Here is a 20,680-nt window from a genome sequence, read left to right as displayed (position 1 = left end):
TTGTGGTAGTTATGTTTAGGTAATGGGTAGGGTTAAGGGGTCTAGAATATTTCATGCAGAATAAGGCATTAATATGTGCTTTATACGTACTAATAAACAGCCAGTATGCTAGTAATATGCACGCTAATAAGCAACTAGTTAATAGTAAATAGTGTTCCCTAATCTAAAGTATTAACAGAAGTTAACTGGATGTGAAACAAAAAGTGATTTTAGATAAGATTTAAAGATCAGGAAATTCAAAACAGTAATAGATTATAAATATGACTGGGTGCATGCCATTTTTAAACTTGGTGTCATATATATATAGAGAGAGAGAGAGAGAGAGAGAGAGAGAGAGAGAACTTTACTGACCCCAAACTTGTGAATGTTAGAGAATATTACATAACTATAATAATCTAGTGGCCTATTACTTAAAAAAAATTAAGAAATTTGGGAACACATAGCCATGCTTGGTCATGTGACTCAGTGTGATGGATGAATGAACCTACACGTGGCTTCTGGCTGACTGCTTTAGATGCCATTTGTTACTATCATAATCAGTGGACAAATAGCTAATTAAAGCAAATGAACAGATGACAAACTAATTGTTGTTTTTTAAAAAATGTTAATGTTTGCTACATTTGCAGTCGTCTTTGTCATCATTTTATCTTCATCATTTATTCTGTTAGCATTTCATCTTTGTTCTGTTTTACTTTTAATTAGCCGATTACTTTTTTTTTTTTTAAATATGTCGTTTAATCAGAATTATTCATATTAATAATCACCCAAATCAGACAGCCTTAAAGGAATAGTTCACCCAAAAAATGACAATTCTGTCACCATTTACTCACCTTAATGCCATTCCAATCATAGAAGACTTTCTTTAACCCACTGGAACACAAATGAGTTGTTTTAAAGCAATAGTTCTCAAACTGTGGTATATCAAAAATATATAATAGTGAAGCATAATATATTTATATACATAATACATCATATATTTTATATAAATATATTTATTTAAAAATGAAAGATATTATAAAGACTTTAATGCTTTTAAAGCCGTGCGTACAAAAACACTTTGTTTTAGATGCTGTCAGTGCATCCTTTTTGTACATTTCAGCTTATATCCAAACTTTACATGTATGTGTTTTATTCTGTACAAATAATAATGGAATCTGGTTAAAGTGACTCTGTTTAAAGGTATAAACTAAGTTTATTGTAGCCCTAAAATAGTTCTATGTAATTAACAGATTTAAACAGTTAATTATCCATTGTAAATATGTCCCTTCTCCATACAGTAGCTCTCAAATCTCAGTTGCATTTCTTATATTGTGTTCACATATTGTCACACGTATTCCATATTGGATTAACAGTCCTTTTAACAAACCTGTAAAATGTATCCACTACATGCTACTAGCATCAAAGTTTGCCACTTTTTGTTTTCATTCTTACCATTTCTTTCTTTGTTCCACCCCATCAGATCCCCATTCCCTGACTACCATAAGCTGAATGAGGATGGAGAACTGTGGCTGGTTTATGAAGGGTTAAAGGAAACTAACAGGTTCAAGAACAGAGAGATGAGAGCATGTAGAAATGTGTGAGAGTCTGAGCTTTCAGCTTTCTCATCTCTCCATCCTCCGTTTTTAGACTGATTTTGGTCCTTGAGCTTTCTAAAGACGTAATCATCTAGCATTGTGCTGTTTATACTTACCTAAACACTAGTGCCTGCAGAATGATCTCCATAACATATGGCTAGTGCTTCATAGTATCAAAACCTGCAAGAAAGAACTCTTTGTAGTGTTAATACTGGACTAATGAAAATTAGATTGGAAAAGTCTTATTTTAAAACAGCATGTAGTTACGACTGTCATAAAGAGGCTAGGAGTAAATGTCAGTACTGCTGCACTGCAAGAAGCAATGGGCAGATTTCTCTGCCTTAGTTGGGAATGGTTCACTCAAAAATAAAAAGTTGGCCATTATTTATGTCTGAATGTCAAGAACATCACATTCGTCCACACCATTATGACAAAATCAATCACCACCAAAGTACCATGAAACTAGTCTGTGCAACTGTGTGATATTCCAAATCACCTGAAGTCATATAGCAGCTTTGTGTGAGAACCAGATGGAAATAGTTATTCACTGAAATAAAATTAAATATAAAAACTTTTTTCGGATTGCTTAACATTACTAATTTTAATTTAGTTTAACTTGATGTACTAAAACAACTAAAACTGAAATAAAAATAAATTAAAAAAAACTGTATAGACGTTACAAAAATGACAAACACAACAAAATTACTAAAACTTTAAAATTAATATATAAATGTATAATATAAATTTAAGAAAATATACAATTGAATTCAAATATTAAAAAGTTATAATAAAAGCTATAGTAGTATTTTAAAGATACTAAAATTCAACTGACCAGCACAATATTTTAGAAATCAAACATGAAGATTAACAGTGAATAACAACACAATTTTTGGAATGTAGCACACAGATTGCATGTTCTATTTTTATGGTGAAATATCATTGTGTGGAAATGCTGCATAAAAGCTGTATAAAACTCGTTATAAATTCTCCTTACATCATTTAGGTTAAAAATTATGAGTGTTAGTAAATAATGACAAGTTTTTTTTATCTTTGGATGAGCTGTTCCTTTAACGCTTCGAAACAGAAAAACTCCAAACGGAATCAAATGCTCTTCTAATGAAGAACTGTTTTTCTAGTTATTTGCTCTCTCTGTCTGTGTAGGTTGTTGGAGTCTCAGTTGCAGGCTCAGCGTCGGTCTCATGAGAACGAGGTGGAGGCTTTGCGTGGAGATTTGCAGAGTGTCAAAGAGGAGAATAACCGTCAGCAGCAGCTGTTAGCTCAGAACCTGCAGCTTCCTCCAGAGGCTCGAATCGAGGCCAGTCTACAGCACGAGATCACGCGCCTCACCAACGAGAACCTGGTCAGTCCAAACACTTTTCTAACACTTCCCAGTGGTTGTCAACCCACAGCTGGCAACTCCATCCTTTTCTATATCTCTCAACAGCATTAGGTGCCCTATAAATGTGAGTTGATTAGTAGAGTAGTATACTGTCAGTTTAAAGGTGGAGTAAGCGATTTTTCAAAAACGCTTTAGAAAACTGATTCGGGCCGAATAGCAAAACAAACTTGTAGCCAATCAGCAATACGGGGCGTGTCTACTCATGATGTAGAGGAGAGAACGTTTAGTACACAGGACGGACATTAGCTGTGTCGTGCCGTGCCGCATCCAGTGTAGACCATAGATATGTATATATATATATAGTATATGATGTAGACAGCATCACTGATTATAATGAGTTCTATAGTATTTTGTCTCGCCGCGCCACTCGCGTCCGGTGTAGACTGGACGCCAAAATTAGTTTGCTTTGTTTCACAGGGGAGCTATCAAAATAGGGGTGAGACCCTTTTGGGGTAGGGGTGTGTTTGTTTTGGTGATTTCAAATGTCAACATTGGCTACCAGAAATCGCTTACCCCACCTTTAAGTGAACCAACATTTTCACAATAATATTAAACTGGAGTATAGTAGCCTAATAATCCCAGGTGGTTTTGTTTTCAAATTTTCAAAATGAAATGATATGCAGCCTTGCTCTTGGGCCTTAATATGGGCAAATATAGAAGAAGGTTAAGAACCACTTCCCTGTACAAAATGAGTTTATGAATGTTGGCCCTCAGCAGAAAGCTCTTCAGTCTAAAACATTTATTTTCTTAATCTCTGATGACATTTCAAGACCCTATCGTATGATAAATGTAGTATTGTGGCCTTTAGTCCATAATCATACTAATTCAATAAGAATAAAAAAGTCCACACTATAATGATAACGGCATAGAGGAATGATATCGTGGTAATCACTTTCAAAACTTTTCCAGCTTATAAACGATAAAATCACTGATCAGAATCCTTCCAGCTTTAAAGAGCTTAAGCATTTAAAGTGGCAGATGACAACTGCAGCTTGCGCTTATAATAAACTGAATTTATTTTGGTGTGTACGCTAGTATAGTTATCATTTATAGTTATGATTCTTTTGTCCAATCATGGTTGATACCATCCCTGCTCATTTTATGATGGAATACACTGCAGTACAGCAGCAGAACAATTACACACAGTGATTATTTTGTCTGGGCTCAGATTTATAGATTTTTAGGTGGTATTGTTTTTTTCCCCCTCTTGTTTGTAGGGAAAAAAGCAGAAATGAGGCAAAAATGTAAGCTGCTGCAAATAATGCATATTTATTTGTTAATAATGCATAATATTTAAGTTTGCATACACAGAATCCTGATTTTTCTTTTTTCTTTTTTATTCTAGAATAAGAATGTCCCTCCCCATAATATCACGTTCCACCAAATAGCAGTAGCAATAAATAAATCATAGATGGCTGTGTTTTTAAAATAAAGGGCTAGAACTTCTTATATAAATCCAATATCCTGTTTTAATAGGAAAAACATCAATCAAAAGTGGTTTTTGCATTGGAAAAACAGTTCAGAAAGCCTGCTGCTTAAAGGTGGGGTAAGTGATTTTTCAAAAACGCTTTAGAAAACTGATTCGGGCCGGCTAGCAAACTTGTAGCCAATCAGCAGTAAGGGGCGTGTCTACTCATGATGTGGAGGAGAGAGCGTTTACACATGACGGACATTAGCGAGCCGAGCGACAGAAAGATAGAGATGGCGGATAAAAAACAAAAGAGGAAAACGTCTGCGGAACAAAAGAAGGCTTAAGGCAAGAAGTAGGACCTGTGTAAATATCAGATCAGCTTTCCAGCGCTGGAGAGAACTCAAGGAGCGGTAGGCTTGCAATCGGACGCCGAGGTTGTTTTGTTTCTTCTCGATAGGTGAGTAACACCGTGTCTGCGCCGCAACAGCTAAAGTCTGTCTAGTACACTGGACGCGACAAAGCGACCGTTGAAAATCATTTGAAATTTGTGTCAATACGTCATGAATAGAACGCAGCAGCAATTTTCTGTCGGGGATTTGTCGTGTCGTGCCGCACCGCATCCAGTGTAGACCATAGATATGTATATATATCTATAGTGTAGACAGCATCACTGATTATAATGAGTTCCATAGTATTTTGTCGCACCGCACCACTCGCGTCCGGTGTAGACACGGTGTAACATTGGTTTGGCTTTGTTTCACAGAACTAGTCGTTGCCTGGGTTGCGTACATATGTGTGGGGCGGAGGGGCGAGACCCTTTTGGGGTAGGGGCGTGTTTGTTTTTGGTAATTTCAAATGTCAACACTGGCTACCAGAAATCGCTTACCCCACCTTTAACCTTTTGTTTCATGTGATTCCAAATAAAGGATTTCAGATTTACTCACTCATGAAACCGTGGACTGTGATTTTGGTCTGAGTGCCGTACTGTGCACCTGCACCAGGTGTTTGAGGGCTCATCTGATGTGGAGATGTTTCATTCACAGGAGCTTCACTCTGCTGATCCAAAGGAGTATAAAGCCTACAGAATCAGCATGTTACGCAGGATGGTTGTATGTAGGATTGTGTGTATGAATGTGTTTGCGCATGTATCAGAACACTAACTGACACTAGTGTGTGCTGCACAGAATCTGAGCTGCGTTGAACTCTAACTGTGTATTTAACCCACAGCAATGTGAATCAACACACTTTTTAATATGTTTCTCTCTCGATTACTGGGTGAATCTCACAAAAACTGTCACCCCAACATAAAAAATACACGTTCAAAATTTTCATTAAGCATTTTTTTCTTTTTTGATGAGGTGGAATGTGACTTTTCTTTGTGAGCCTCACCCATCTTTGTTGCTATTTCTCAATTTTTTCCTCTCTGTTTAATGAGTTGCATGGACAAATGAAAGACAGAGCTGATATCTTCAGATTGTTGCAGAACTTAAAGATGCTCGGTTGACCTGCTTTGTCCCAAATCTCTCAAATAAACCCTTTATTTAAATATTTTTCACCCTCCTGCTAAAGAGACTCATTTGTCATACTGTTGCTGTGATTGTCTGATGATGATGTCTGTCTCTGTGGTGACAGGATCTTATGGAGCAACTGGAGAAACAGGACAAGACCGTCCGCAAACTGAAGAAACAGCTCAAAGTCTTCGCAAAGAAGATCAGTGACCTGGAAGGTACGTGTTACATGCTGTCTTTAGAGACTGTTCAGAAACACTTGTCAAAATTGTTAAACTTCTTAAATTGACATTTATGAACCTTAATGTTTTTGTGTTGATGTTTGTCTGTGTATTGTAGGTGGCCAGATGGACGTGTCTCCAGGACAGACAGCCGACGAGCCTGTTCATCCAGTGAACATTCCACGCAGGGAAAAAGATTTCCAGGGAATGCTGGAATACAAGAAAGAGGATGAACTCAAACTGGTCAAAAACCTCATACTTGGTAAGACACATAGACCATTAACTAAAAATAATACATCTATTAAATGACTTTAATTGGTTAGATTCCAACTTGCCCAATTCCTGATTCCATTCCATGCCACTATCTTTTTAATTAAAGTGGCAAAATACCTTAATAATAATAAAGTAACAAAAAAACAACTGACTGGCTTGTGCATGTGTGATTTTTTCAGAGCTAAAGCCTCGTGGTGTGGCAGTGAATTTAATACCAGGTCTGCCGTCATACATCCTCTTCATGTGTCTGCGTCATGCCGACTACATTAATGATGACCAGAAAGTCCGATCTCTACTCACCTCCGTCATCAACAGCATCAAGAAGATCCTCAAGGTCTTAATACTCTCTCGCAGACCATTCATAACACAACTGTCTTTTTAGAACAGTCTTAAAAAGGCAAAATATCTTCCTTTCTCATTACTGTTTTGCTTTTTCTACAGAAAAGAGGTGATGACTTCGAGACTGTTTCCTTCTGGTTGTCCAACACATGTCGTTTCCTGCACTGCCTGAAACAGTACAGTGGCGACGAGGTGAGATATCACACCTTAGACTAGGGGTGGAAATCGAATGGTTCAGCACGATACGATACAATATCGATTCTCATACCCAGCGATACAATATTTGCAGATACTTCCAAAAATTCTGCGATACAATTCTATACAGTAGAATATCAATCGATATATCAGTACTATTATATTATATTATATATATCAGTACTATTATATTATATTATTATACCTATTTTAAACAACCATCTACATTTTTATTAACTCACAAATGCAACCAAAACATATAACATGAACATTTATCGGTAACACTTTACAATAAGGTTCCATTAGTTAATGCTAGTTAATGTATTAACTAACATGAACAAACAATGAATAATACATTTATTACAGTATTTATTAATCTTTGTTAATGTTAGTTTATGAAAATACAGTCGTTCATTATTAGTTCATGTTAATTCACAGTGCATGAACTAATGTTAACAAGCACAACTTTTGATTTTAATAATGCATTAGTAAATGTTAAAATTAACATTAGCTAGCATTAATAAATGCTGTAGAAGTATTGTACATGCATAGTTCATGTTAACTAAAGTAGTTAACTAATGTTAACTAATGAACCTTATTGTAAAGTGTTACCCATTTATCTTAACTTTTCACATCCTGTTCCTCAATTGGGACGTTCACAACAAAAAATAGGCCTACAGTTTTTTGTTTTTTTTTAATAATAAAGAAAAAAAATAATTGAAAAAAGACAGATCAGTAATCTTAAGATATGACAACAGTCAAGACAGTCTTTCAGGCTTTTGTGCTAAAATATGCAATGTGTAAAATAATGTAAATCCTCATTAGGAAACAACACAAATGAGGTACTCCAGTTGTAAGAAAAAAATACATTAATGTAGAAAAATGTATTTAAAAAAATACAAAAATAAAGCTGTTAACTCTATTTGAGACCTTTTTTTGGCTGCTACTTTGGGCTCAATGCTAAAAACCTTTTCTACAGATAACCAAATTACAAGCAATAGCAGAAAATAAATACAGTATAATAAAGACACAAATTAAATAAACAGAGCTTTTCAGGTTTTTCAGGTAGATCTAAAATAAATTTTCAGGTACAGAAATGTAATAATCAAATGTAAAATAACACTGCATAGTCTTCAATGTATAAATTAAATATAGATTAATCCTTAAAAGTTGTTCAGTCAAAATCAGTGAGAGATTTTTTTTTTCTTTGACAGAAGTTAAGTCTGCTTTCACTTTAAGAAGGAAAGCACGGATCCAATATAGGCTACTGATACACATGCGTTTTCTTTCTCAACTGTTTACGTTAAGACATAGACCTAACCGACTGTGTTTACTAGGATATTCGCCAAGGCACACATGTTGATGTAATTTGGTCTGTATTTGTTCATCCATGCACAAAAAAGTGGAAGAAAGCTCAATTAGGTATTAGCGCGCTGTCGATGCAGCTGTCTGTATGTGTACGCTTTGGATGTGTGTGCGTGTCACTGCACGCTGAAAACTTATCACAAGCGCTCGACAATTCCATCAACTTTTACGCTCGCCCTTCAGGCAGTCTTATCGTCCCGACACTTGAGTTTGAACGAGAATGCACACGTTGGCGGTGATGCATAGACAGACACTGGTGAAAATGTGGGCAGTGTGAAAATAAGGTGCCTATTTATACTACAGATATCGATATTTTACGTGTGGCATCGATACATCGTATCATTAGACATTTAATCGATGTATCGATCCATACCAATGGATCGTTACACCCCTACCTTAGACATGCATGTCCTGTCTTTCTAGTTCTAGCCATGTACCCTGCAAAGTTTAAAAGGTTCTAGAAGTTGGACTCTAGAAGGTTGACAGTGAACCATAAAGGTGTAGTCATACTGTATTAGTGATATTTTAGGCAAAAAAAGTAAGTTTTCTCTTGTCAAAAGCATAGAAATTTTTAAAGCACAGCTCACACAGACAGTATTAATTTCGTTGATGTATAATTTTCCTCATAGTTTTTGTCAACAACAATTGAGTTCACTTTCACGTCTTATCACGCTTGAATGGACAAATACACACAAAATTGAGAAAAAAGAAAAAGTGAAAGTGACGTGACATGTGGAATTAGTGCTCTGCATTTAACCCATCCAAAATACACACACACAGCAGTGCACACACACACACACCGTGAACACACACCCGGAGCAGTGGGCAGCCATTTTTGCTGCGGCGCCCGGGGAGCAGTTGGGGGTTCGGTGCCTTGCTCAAGGGCACCTCAGTCGTGGTATTGAAGGTGGGAGAGAGCGCTGTACATTCACTCCCCCCACCTACAATCCCTGCCGGTACGAGACTCAAACCCGCGACCTTTGGGTTACGAGTCTGACTCTCTAACCATTAGGCCACGACTTCCCAGAAAGGGAAGCATTGGCAAGCATTCGTGCAAACACAGTCAGTTATGTCATAAGTGAATGTAAACAGTTCAGAGAACATCAGATGTGTATCAGTATATTAGATCCTTGTATTAGGTCTTAAAGTGAACGCAGCCTAATAAACCTGCTGCTGTTTGTGTCCTTAATATTAATTAAACAACAAAAGAAAAAGAGAGAATCACTCACTGCTATTGACTGAATAACTTTTATAGCTTTAATAAGGATTAATCTATATTTGATTTATACAAATATATATGTATGCTTGAAAGAATGAAGAATGTTGAATGCAAGTTGTTGTAAAGAATGCATATACGTATATAACCTCTTGGCTTTTATTGAAAACAAGTTTTTTTTTTTATTTTTTTTTTTTTATTGTATTTGTCACAACAGTTGTATCTATCTCTGTATTGCATGTTCAAACCTTAATATTCATATTAAAAGGTTAACAGATGTTAACTCCAGGATTATATAATGAGTTTGGAAATTTTTGAGAAATGCTTCATTGATGTGTGTGTGTTCACTACTGTGTGTATGCACTTGGATGGGTTAAATGCAGAGCACAAATTCCGAGTATGGGTCACCATACTTGGCCACGTTACTTCACTCACTTTGACTTTTTTTAATTAAACAGTAGAATATAGTACTAGTGAACAGACTTGAGATGCTTTTGTTTGTGATTTTTTTTAAGCTCCTGCTTTTAATGGATGGAGATTTTTATTATTTTATAGCGATTATATTCACAAAGAGCAATTTGTAGCTGGTGAAATAATTTAAAGCTGTAAATAAAATAATTTTATATTCACAAAGAATGTCACCAAAAAAATGTAATGGTTCTAAAAACAAATGACCATAATTTTAAGAAAATATAATTTCTTATCTAGAGAGAGTGTTGTGTTTAATCACAAACAGCTGGAAATGTCTGGGAAAAGTCATTAAAATCCATTGTTCAAAAGGTGTGGGAATCCTGTACATTACCCAGTGATGACCTATTTTACTGCATTGTACAGTATATGTGGCCACAGTTTCTCTCAAACTGAATCAACACTTTCTCCTTCTTCTCTCTCCAGCAATTCATGAAGCATAACACTTCTAAACAGAACGATCACTGTCTCTCCAACTTTGACCTGGCCGAGTACCGGCAGGTTCTGAGTGATCTGGCCATTCAGATCTACCAACAGCTCATCAAGTGTATGGAGAACATCCTGCAGCCCATGATCGGTGAGCATGTGACCTCTGGGTGTCTTTCTATCGATCTGTATCACTGTTTCTCTCTCCCTGTGTATTTATCCCTCCGTCTGTTGCTCTCGGCAGTCTCTGGCATGCTGGAACATGAAACCATCCAGGGCGTGTCTGGGGTGAAGCCAACAGGTCTCCGTAAGAGGACGTCCAGTATTGCTGATGAGGGGACATACACATTGGACTCCATCATCCGGCAGCTCAACTCCTTCCACTCCATCATGTGTCAGCACGGAACCGACCCAGAGCTCATCAAACAGGTGGTCAAGCAGCAGTTCTACATCATTGGCGCCGTCACCCTTAACAACCTGCTGCTGCGTAAAGACATGTGCTCCTGGAGCAAGGGCATGCAGATCAGGTGTGTGCAGATACGTTTTACATGTTTGCAAAGCAGTGCAATGTTTTTATTTTAAAGGAAATTACAAATTAAATATAAACAGTCATATGTAGAATATTAATTAGGGATGCACCGATATCGATACTGGTATCAGTATCGGACCCGATACTGAGCTCCTGTACTCGTACTCGTCCTCGTTAAAATGCCCCATTACCAAACACCGATACCTTCTATTTCTGAAAATATCACAGTTAGGAGATTTATAACGATTGGTTCCCTGCATCTAAATGAAGTTAACCAACTAACATTATACATACTCTTTTGGTTTCAGTACCCAATATTTAATAACTTTACAAATGCAATAAAAATATCGGTACTCAGTATCGGCAAGTACCAAAAATAAAAGTATTTTGCAGTTAAACTGGGCGAATATATGTCAATGCCAGCTCCACTAAAGTGTGGAGTCCCTCAAAGGTCTATTCTCACCCCCCTTTTGTTTTCAATGTATTTACTCACTTTGGTAACTATATTTAGGAAACATGGTGTTTCTTTTCATTGTTATGCCGACGATACTCAGATGTATCTGCCACTTAACTGACATGAAGGACTGGATGCCGTTTAACTTTTTAAAATTCTGTTAAATATAAAACAGATTGTTTTTTGATCCAGTTGGAAACCAAACCACTATAAAATCTTTTCTTGGCTTCTGGGCTGAGCATAATAAAGCAATGGTGAAAAATGTATGTGTACTATTTGACTCAGAATTTAAATTTGACAAGCAAATAAATTCTGTGGTCAAATCTTGCTTTTTAAATTTGAGACTTTTAACAAAGATTAAGCCCTTTCTTTCTTTTAGAGACCTAGAGATTAAATCACGTTTAGACTATTGTTATACTCTCTATATGGGAGTTGGCCAGAAAGACCTGGCATGTCTACAGACAGTTCAAAATGCGGCTGCGCGATTGCTGACAAGCACTCGAAAGCGTGATCATATTACTCCTATCCTGTCTTCTCTCAAATGGTTCCAGTCCGTTCCCGGATTGAATATAAAATGTTATTGTTCGTTTTTAAATCTCTGAATGGTTAGGCACTAAAATACCTGGAGACATTAGTGAACCAGCATTCCTTTTTTAGGCCCCTGAGATCATCTGACCAGCTTCTTTTAGTGGTTCCCAGTTCAAGATTAAAACTGCCTTTTCAGTTGCTGTCCCCAAACTTTGGAACTCATTGCTCAGACCATTTCTAGATTTAAATCTTTGTTAAAAGCTGATTTATTAACTATGGCTTTTAATTCCTCGGGCTATTAATCCTTAAGGGTGTATTTGTATCATGTATTACGTTATGTTTGTTCTATGTCTATGCCCATTCTCATTGTTTTATTTTCTTTTGATGTACAGCACTTTGGGCAACCTTGGTTGTATGGAAATGTGCTTAATTAAAATAAATAATCTTCATCGCTCAAAATTTGAAGGAATATTAGATGTAGGTATGCCACTGTTATACTAACATGTTTGACAAAATAGCCAAGGCATTTCAACAAAACTTTATTTTGTAGAAAACAGTGATCAAAATTAGAGAACAGTAACCACTGTAACACCAAAGAAAAATTACAACTAAAATGTTGGAGGGTTACAGCTGTCAGAAATTAGTAGGAAGTGTAGAGGCCCTTGCTTTGAATGACTTCAGCTCATCTGTGGCCACAGGACATCACTAGTTTCTCACACTGCGCCGTTGTGATCTTGGTCCTCTCTTCTTCCAGTCTCTTCCATAGTTCGGTAACCGTAGTGGGTTTCTTAGTCATAACTTTGTTGCCAAGGATTTTCCAAAGATTTTCAATCAGGTTTAGTTCAAGACTCTGGGCCGGCCATTTCATTATTTCAGTGTTCTTAGCTTCAAGGAACTGCTTTTCCTGTTTTGCAGTGTGACCTGGGCATTGTCTTGCAAAGAAAATTGCAGGCTGATTGGGAGATGCTTGCAGTGAAGGAACTGCATGTTGCTGAAGGAGGTTCTGATAAACCTCTGCCCAACTCCTGCTGCAGAAAACATCCCCCCAATACTTCCTCCTCCACCTTTCACTGACTTCTTTACGCACTCAGTCTTTCCCCAGTTTGTTGCCAAAGAAAATGTTTCCCATCAGATTCAAATAAATTAAACTTGCTCATCACTAAAGTGAACTTTGAACCAGTTTTCCTCTCTCCTTACAACATGCTCCTCAGCAAAGGTGAGCCTAGCCTTTTGATTCTTTCTGTTAATGAGAGGCTTCATCACTGCAGAGTGTGCTTTTAGTCTGACTTCTCTTAAACGTACCAAGACAGATCCTTACCCTGTTCAGCGCTGAACTGGCAAGCAATTCCAGCTGCAGTGTTGAACCGATTCCCCATTGAGAGTCTCCGCATTATCCTGCCCTCTCGTGCATTTGTCCTATGTGGAAATCACAAATTTAGAACAATCAACTTATCTTGCAGTGGCTGAAAGGGTCATCCCTTTAGCCTTCATCTGGACAACCTCCGCCATCTTGCAATCGCAGTGAAAATTGGAGGTATGCTTCCAGTTAAATAGGGTTTGTCATATAATCAAGGAAAGTAGCACCAGGTGCCAGATTAACACTAATAACTTGGAGGTATCTGTAAGAGTTTTTTTTTCAAATATCTCGTTTAAGTTTTTTATACTGTGCTTCAGAATACAGTTAATTTGTTAAATATGCTTAAAACACTGTCCTTCTACTCTTGTTAGGATAACTTCAAATAGGACTAAGCAGTGACCTTGAAATTCAGGAAATTGTAGGTTGTTCTCTAATTTTCATCTCCACTGTATGTTGAATTCTTTCTTAAATAAATCTTACAGAAAAGTCATAGCTAAATATAAAATACTAATTCCTGCCCTATTAACTTTGGCAGAATCACTAAAACCTAGTATTTTGTAAATATGACCAATAAAAATCTATATATATATATATATATAAATGTTTGTTTTCAAATAAATGCTGTTCTTTTTGAACATTCTATTTATCTGTTCTCAATAGGGATAATAAGATAAGTTTCTTGAGTAGCAAATCAGCATATTAGAATGATTTCTGAAGGATCATATGACACTGAAGACTGGATTAATGATGCTGAAAATTCAACTTTGCCATCACAGGAAAAAGTTAAATTTTAAACTGTATTAAAATGTAAAAAAGTTATTTTAAATTATAATAATATTTCACAATATTGCTTTTTTACTGTATTTTGATCAAATAAATGCAGCCTTAAGAGACTTCTTTCAAAACATTAAAAAACATTTACCGACCCCAATCTTTTGGTAGATAACATTATATGTAGAGTTAGCTCAGGATTCAGTTGTCGGTCATAGTTTATTTCCAGTTATCTTATCTCCAGTATAAGGGTTTATATGTGTGTGTGTGTTCAGGTATAATGTGAGTCAGCTGGAGGAGTTGCTGAGAGATAAGAACCTCATGACATGTGGTGCGAAAGAGACGCTGGAGCCATTGATTCAGGCCGCACAACTACTGCAGGTCAAGAAGAAAACCGATGAGGATGCTGAGGCCATCTGCTCCATGTGTAACGGCCTCTCTACAGCACAGGTAACACACATCCCGGACTGCATTTCAAATGACCATGATCTATTTGTATCTGTTATAGAGCACTTGATTAATTTTTCTGATTATTTTATAGATGTTTACCATTTCATTTCAATTTGATTTCATATCATCCAGTATTAATTATTTGAAAAAGACAATTTATAACATTTCAGGCCTACTAATATCACTCACCCGTGACCAAACATAATGACCTGCTTACTGTTGTCGCTCACTACTTTTTAAAAAAAGAATACACATTACAATCAATTCAAGAATCACATTTTAAAACAGTTCTTTATAGCGCAGTTCACAATATACAACATTTTGTAATATCCCATGAGGCAATATTTTTGTAGTAAAAATAGATAAAACCGTGTTTTATTTACATATTTAGCTGTTTCAGTGCAGTGTTCATGACTTTTTAAATTAAAACCATTATGATCAAAAGTACTCTTTTAATCATGTTTATATTGTCAACCAAAATTTAATTCAATAAATTTTTTTTCTTCATGTTTTACTGTGGTAATGTTTCCAAAATAAAGGAAAAAACACCAGATAAGACATTTTGTCAGAATAACAAAGTATACTGAATGTTTTTATAATATTATTATAGTTATGGTTTTGTTGTTTTTACTAGGTTTTTATATTTTTGTATATATATAATTTTTTTACATCAATGGGTATTTTATTTGAAGTAATGATTTTTTTAATGGTTTAAAGGGGTCATATGATGCTTTTTTAAAGATCATTATTTTGTGTATTTGGTGTAACAGAATATGCTGACATGCTTTAATGTTCAAAAAACGCATTATTTTTCAAATACTGTACATTATTGTAGGTCCTCTATGCCCCGCCTCTCTCAAATGCTTCATTTTCTACAAAGTCCCTCCTTCCGACAAGCGCAGTCTGCTCTGATTGGACAGCTGACCCAGTGCATTGTGATTGGCTGAACACCGCAAGCACTCGTCGGAAATGTAACGCCCCTTCCCATAATCGCGAGCTTCATCTTTCAAAATAAATGTAAAGACAGGGCCCGACAGGGGAACAGAGTCGCGTGACAGACACAGTGATGAAGCTGGAATGTGTTTGCAGTACACAAGCCACGGACAGCTGACTCCACTGTGATGTGACCCTCTCTCTCTCTCTCACACACACACGCACGCAAAACTCCACATTTGAACAGTCAATAGCAAATACTTAAACTAATAACAAAACAGTAGCTAATATTTCCACATAGTGAGGTAGATATGTGGGGGCGTGTTAGAACGAGCCGTTTTAGGGGGGTGTGGCAGAGTCTTAACTTTGATAAAGAATATCTCTTTGGTTTTGAGACTTTAGTCTTTGCAACTTCAGGGATCTTATCTATGCACAATCAGCTTGAAACACTCCAAAGAGAAAGGAAAACTTGAAATCGCATCATATGACCCCTTTAAGTTTTAGTTTCAGTTTTAGACCATGTCCACACGTACACAGGTATTTTTTATAAACGTTATAAACAAGTTTTTCCTTCTTCCGTTTAAAAAAAAATCTCCATCCACATGAAAACGCAAACGCATGCTATGAAGCACTGTCAACAGCATGCCAAACCAACAGGTGGCGATATAATCTCAACCGTAAAGCCATGTTGGCCAATAAGAAGCCTGAAAAAGTTTCCAGTAGGCGGAGATAACAGCACATGCTCCGACATCACAAGCCAAAAACTCCTTTTTGAAAATCGTCACCCTGGCAGGCGTTTTCAAACATGTTCGGTTTCAGTGAACTGGTGCTGCGTTTGCGTGTGGACGAACGGCCTAACCGCGTAGAAAAAGCTGTGGTTTTAAAAATAACCGCGTTCGTGTGGACAGGGCTTTAGTTTTAGCTAATTATAATACCCTTGACACACACACACTCCCTCGTCATTTCTTATTTTCTGTCCAGATTGTGAAGGTGCTGAACTTGTATACGCCTGTCAATGCGTTTGAAGAGCGTGTGTCAGTACAGTTCATAAGAACAATACAGGTATGTTTCAAAAACTCAACCTTATAATAGTTCTTGTGCTATTTAAGTCGTTATACTGTATGTTTGTCCATGTGTGAATGCTTTAATCTGAGTCTTTGCTCTGCCAGACACGTTTACGGGATCGAAAGGAGTCGCCTCAGCTGCTGATGGACACCAAAGTCATCTACCCCGTGACCTTCCCCTTTAACCCCTCCTCCCTGGCCCTGGAAACAATTCAGATACCCAGCAGCCTCAATGTGGGCTTCCTCACTCGTGTGTAGACCCGTCAATCACCTCACCTCAACCAATCACACGGCAGGAACAGAGAGCCAAAATATATAAAAAAATAAAAAAAGATGATTATAGGTAAATAAGCCACACACTTAAAGATAATGCAATTTAGATCATGTCATCAATCCTTCTTTTTGCACTTCATCACTTTTATTTATTCAATAAAAGAGTGAATCTCACAAAACCTGTCAAGCACATTTTCAGATCACAATTGACCCCAAAAACAAAAGAAACACATAAGAAGCTATATTTTGTTTAAAGAAAATGAAGCTCATCTTTAGGACCATTAATATTTTGACATTGTTATTTTAATGGCAACTAAGCACTTTCCCCCAAAAAATTCTTATTACTGAAATGCATTATTATTGTAATGTGAAAACAAATATATTATTTACATAGTATAGTATTTGCTAACATATGCTGATTAAAATAGTAATTAAAATTCACTTGAATGCAGTAATTAATTAAGAATTAATACCATGATTTATTATGAATAAAAATCATTAATGAGAATCAACGCTGAGAATAATGTCAATGACAGAAATGCTCAAAACATATCCACAGCAATGCAAAAAAAAACCTGAAAAGATCTGTTCTTTATTTACCTAATGGAAAATATATTCTTATATTTTCTTTTGATTGCGGGACCTGGATATTTTTGTGGGATTCACCTCTTAAACTGGAATATTTCAGAGATGTTTCACTTATTGAATGTTACGAAAGGAACAATAAAGGTCAAAATAACTCTAATGCCTTTTCAGATCACAACCAGAATAAGTTCACGGGGCTGTATAATCGTACACATATATAAATATTTAATTAAGAATTAATACCATGATTTATTATGAATAAAAATCATTAATGAGAATCAACGCTGAGAATAATGTCAATGACAGAAATGCTCAAAACATATCCACAGCAATGCAAAAAAAAACTGAAAAGATCTGTTCTTTATTTACCTAATGGAAAATATATTCTTATATTTTCTTTTGATTGCGGGACCTGGATATTTTTGTGGGATTCACCTCTTAATCTGGAATATTTCAGAGATGTTTCACTTATTGAATGTTACGAAAGGAACAATAAAGGTCAAAATAACTCTAATGCCTTTTCAGATCACAACCAGAATAAGTTCACGGGGCTGTATAATCGTACACATATATAAATATTTTTAAATATGTATGATGCTAGGATATTTTATTTATTGCTTTACCCTGTCAGATTTTTTTTTCTCTTAGATGCTAGCTAACATGGATATCCAGTTGCGGAACATACTCTAGTCCTCTGCACTCATCCATATCAAAATAATAACTTAGACTCAGTAAATCCACAGCAATGCAAAAAAAAACTGAAAAGATCTGTTCTTTATTTACCTAATGGAAAATATATTCTTATATTTTCTTTTGATTGCGGGACCTGGATATTTTTGTGGGATTCACCTCTTAATCTGGAATATTTCAGAGATGTTTCACTTATTGAATGTTACGAAAGGAACAATAAAGGTCAAAATAACTCTAATGCCTTTTCAGATCACAACCAGAATAAGTTCACGGGGCTGTATAATCGTACACATATATAAATATTTTTAAATATGTATGATGCTAGGATATTTTATTTATTGCTTTACCCTGTCAGATTTTTTTTTCTCTTAGATGCTAGCTAACATGGATATCCAGTTGCGGAACATACTCTAGTCCTCTGCACTCATCCATATAAAAATAATAACTTAGACTCAGTAAAATAAAAAAAAAGACCTTGGAGCTCAGCTGACTTCATTAACTTAGGTGTTTATTTGTTAGTTGCGTGTGGTGATGTTGATTAGCTAATAAGTAATCATGTCTGGTGTAACTCTGGCCGAAAGAAAACTTAGCATCCATGCACTGAGCTTATCCCTTCCTCAAGAGCTTCCTCAAGTTTACATCTCTGATCTTCAGGAATCGTTTCTAAAGAGATGGTACAGTCCAGACCCAGTGCATGATGGGATTGTTTGGGTTTTGCATAATACCGACCAGCTCTGTCAGCATCGAACATATCGAGAACACGAGATCCGTGTTCCACAGCTTTCAGCAGAGCTAGAGCTGGTTCAGGTGGGATCTAGACCACCATTTTATTGGTTAGTGAATCTCATGAAGAAATGTCCCAGGGAAATATCAAATGAATTAAATAACAAAAACGGTTTTTGCACTAAGAACATTAAGCCTATTTTACCAAGATTATGATTGCATTGTTGCATTATTTTAATCACAAATAAGCATATTTTAATCACAAATTCTCACTATTGTAATGCAGTGATATATATTACCGTGTGTACTTTACAATTTAAATATCATAATTTATAATTTTTTGTATTACAGTAATGAGAATTGATGGAGAAATGGCCTTCATTTTGCAAATGGGCAAACAAAAAAAAACATCATATTGGTCAGTATACAGTAATAAGCTTTTTTTTTTCTTTTTTTTTTGATGATGATGAAAAGACGAACAAGAAAATGGCTTTTGTGAGATTTAAAGAAGCGTCTTGTATGCGCAAAAGCACACTGGATATCCCATACAGAACTACAAGAAACCCCAAACTACTGACTCTATCAAAACATGAAGATGTTTCACAAAAGCCTGCTGTTATTTATTTCAGTATTATATTCAGTTTTTAACGGTTAGAAACGGCTATTGTTTTTATGGCATGTGCTGTTGGATGAGTTCATATATACTGTATGGACAAATTTCTTTTTGTCACTTGTTTTGTTTTGCTTGTTTGTCTTTTGTGTTCACGACTGGCCGGATATCAGTATCATCTTGAATGTGTCAGGCAGCTTTTATTGGAAAGCTGTTTGTTTTGATCTGTAACTCCTGAAATTAAAGCAGTCACCTTAGTGCCGCCATGCTTTCCATCACACACATAGACATCCGCACACCCTATTATTATATATTATATTATTAACATTTTAGGGTCAAATGGTGCATGTTGATACTTTGTTTCTGCTGTCTACTGCATGGGTTTTAGCTTTAAAATCTTCCACACTAGTTCAGTGTGTTATTGGCCATTAACACACAGCTTTGGATCTAAATAGAGAATCTTATGCCATTTCACTATAGTGCACTGGGATTTTATCATGCCTTACTGTAGTTACAGTCCTTCTTGTATCACACAGTGCTTCTGTATCATTCTATCAGTCTCAACTGCTTTCTGATGGAGATCAATGTTTGTGATGCACTGTCACAAGAAAAAAAATGTGTTTGTGTGCATACATGACAGTGCAAACCATAGTTGTAATCAATTTTGTATTGTTTTCCAGTTACATTTTTTTTGCATATCTTGAATTACATTTATTTTTTCATACCTCATTGGCAAATTGTTCCATATTTTAAGCATTTGCAAAAATTTAGTTGCAAATTCCTAATGGGGTAAGGGGATAAAGTTAACATATTCTCTGAAAATGTCTTATTTTGCTTCTCAGTTAAATTTATTTCCTTTACATAATTTTAGATTTTTTTTGTCATTTACATATTTTTACTGGAAAACGAGATCAAAATTGTGATCAGTGGTTATTTTTTGCAGACAGTGTATTAATATTAATATAATACAGCATTCAACATCTCAATTCTAATCAGTGTACAGAATCATTCAGGAGTTTATGATCATGGGACCATTGTGTGAATGTGACCTTTGCTTTTTTTTTTTTATTGTGTTGTTAGTTCAGTTCTTATGGAATACAAATAAAAATGTTTGGAAGATTTACAAATGCAATTTGATATAAAAAAAAATGCATATTACTTCAAATGGAAAATAATAAAGTTGTACTGGAACACAAATGGAAATGTAAAAAAAAAAATTATTGAATGTTGACGTGTTTGTACATGGTTTTATTTACATTGTCATATTTTAGATAAAGCCTTACCTCTGAATGGACGACATGTCAATGTAACACGTTTG

General features: G+C 35.8%; 1 protein-coding gene across 1 annotated transcript in view; it reads left to right on the top strand.

The window, feature by feature from the left end:
• Positions 1–17,557, top strand: part of LOC107550635 (unconventional myosin-Va) — an 87,694-nt gene extending 70,137 nt beyond the window's left edge. The window contains exons 31-42 of the mRNA XM_016231965.1: positions 1,460–1,540; positions 2,736–2,934; positions 5,428–5,493; positions 6,017–6,110; positions 6,232–6,375; positions 6,566–6,720; positions 6,828–6,917; positions 10,396–10,546; positions 10,640–10,922; positions 14,310–14,484; positions 16,399–16,479; positions 16,587–17,557. Coding sequence (XP_016087451.1) covers positions 1,460–1,540; positions 2,736–2,934; positions 5,428–5,493; positions 6,017–6,110; positions 6,232–6,375; positions 6,566–6,720; positions 6,828–6,917; positions 10,396–10,546; positions 10,640–10,922; positions 14,310–14,484; positions 16,399–16,479; positions 16,587–16,739 — 1,672 coding nt within the window. The 3' untranslated portion in view covers positions 16,740–17,557. The remainder of the gene's footprint in view (positions 1–1,459; positions 1,541–2,735; positions 2,935–5,427; positions 5,494–6,016; positions 6,111–6,231; positions 6,376–6,565; positions 6,721–6,827; positions 6,918–10,395; positions 10,547–10,639; positions 10,923–14,309; positions 14,485–16,398; positions 16,480–16,586) is intronic.
• Positions 17,558–20,680: the final 3,123 nt, after the last annotated feature.

Source organism: Sinocyclocheilus grahami, unplaced genomic scaffold (assembly GCF_001515645.1).
Source record: "Sinocyclocheilus grahami isolate Dianchi unplaced genomic scaffold, SAMN03320097.WGS_v1.1 scaffold403.1, whole genome shotgun sequence".
In the NCBI taxonomy this organism is placed as follows: domain Eukaryota; kingdom Metazoa; phylum Chordata; class Actinopteri; order Cypriniformes; family Cyprinidae; genus Sinocyclocheilus; species Sinocyclocheilus grahami.
Note: the sequence above shows the minus strand (reverse complement) of the source record. Positions and strands in the feature narration are given on the sequence as shown.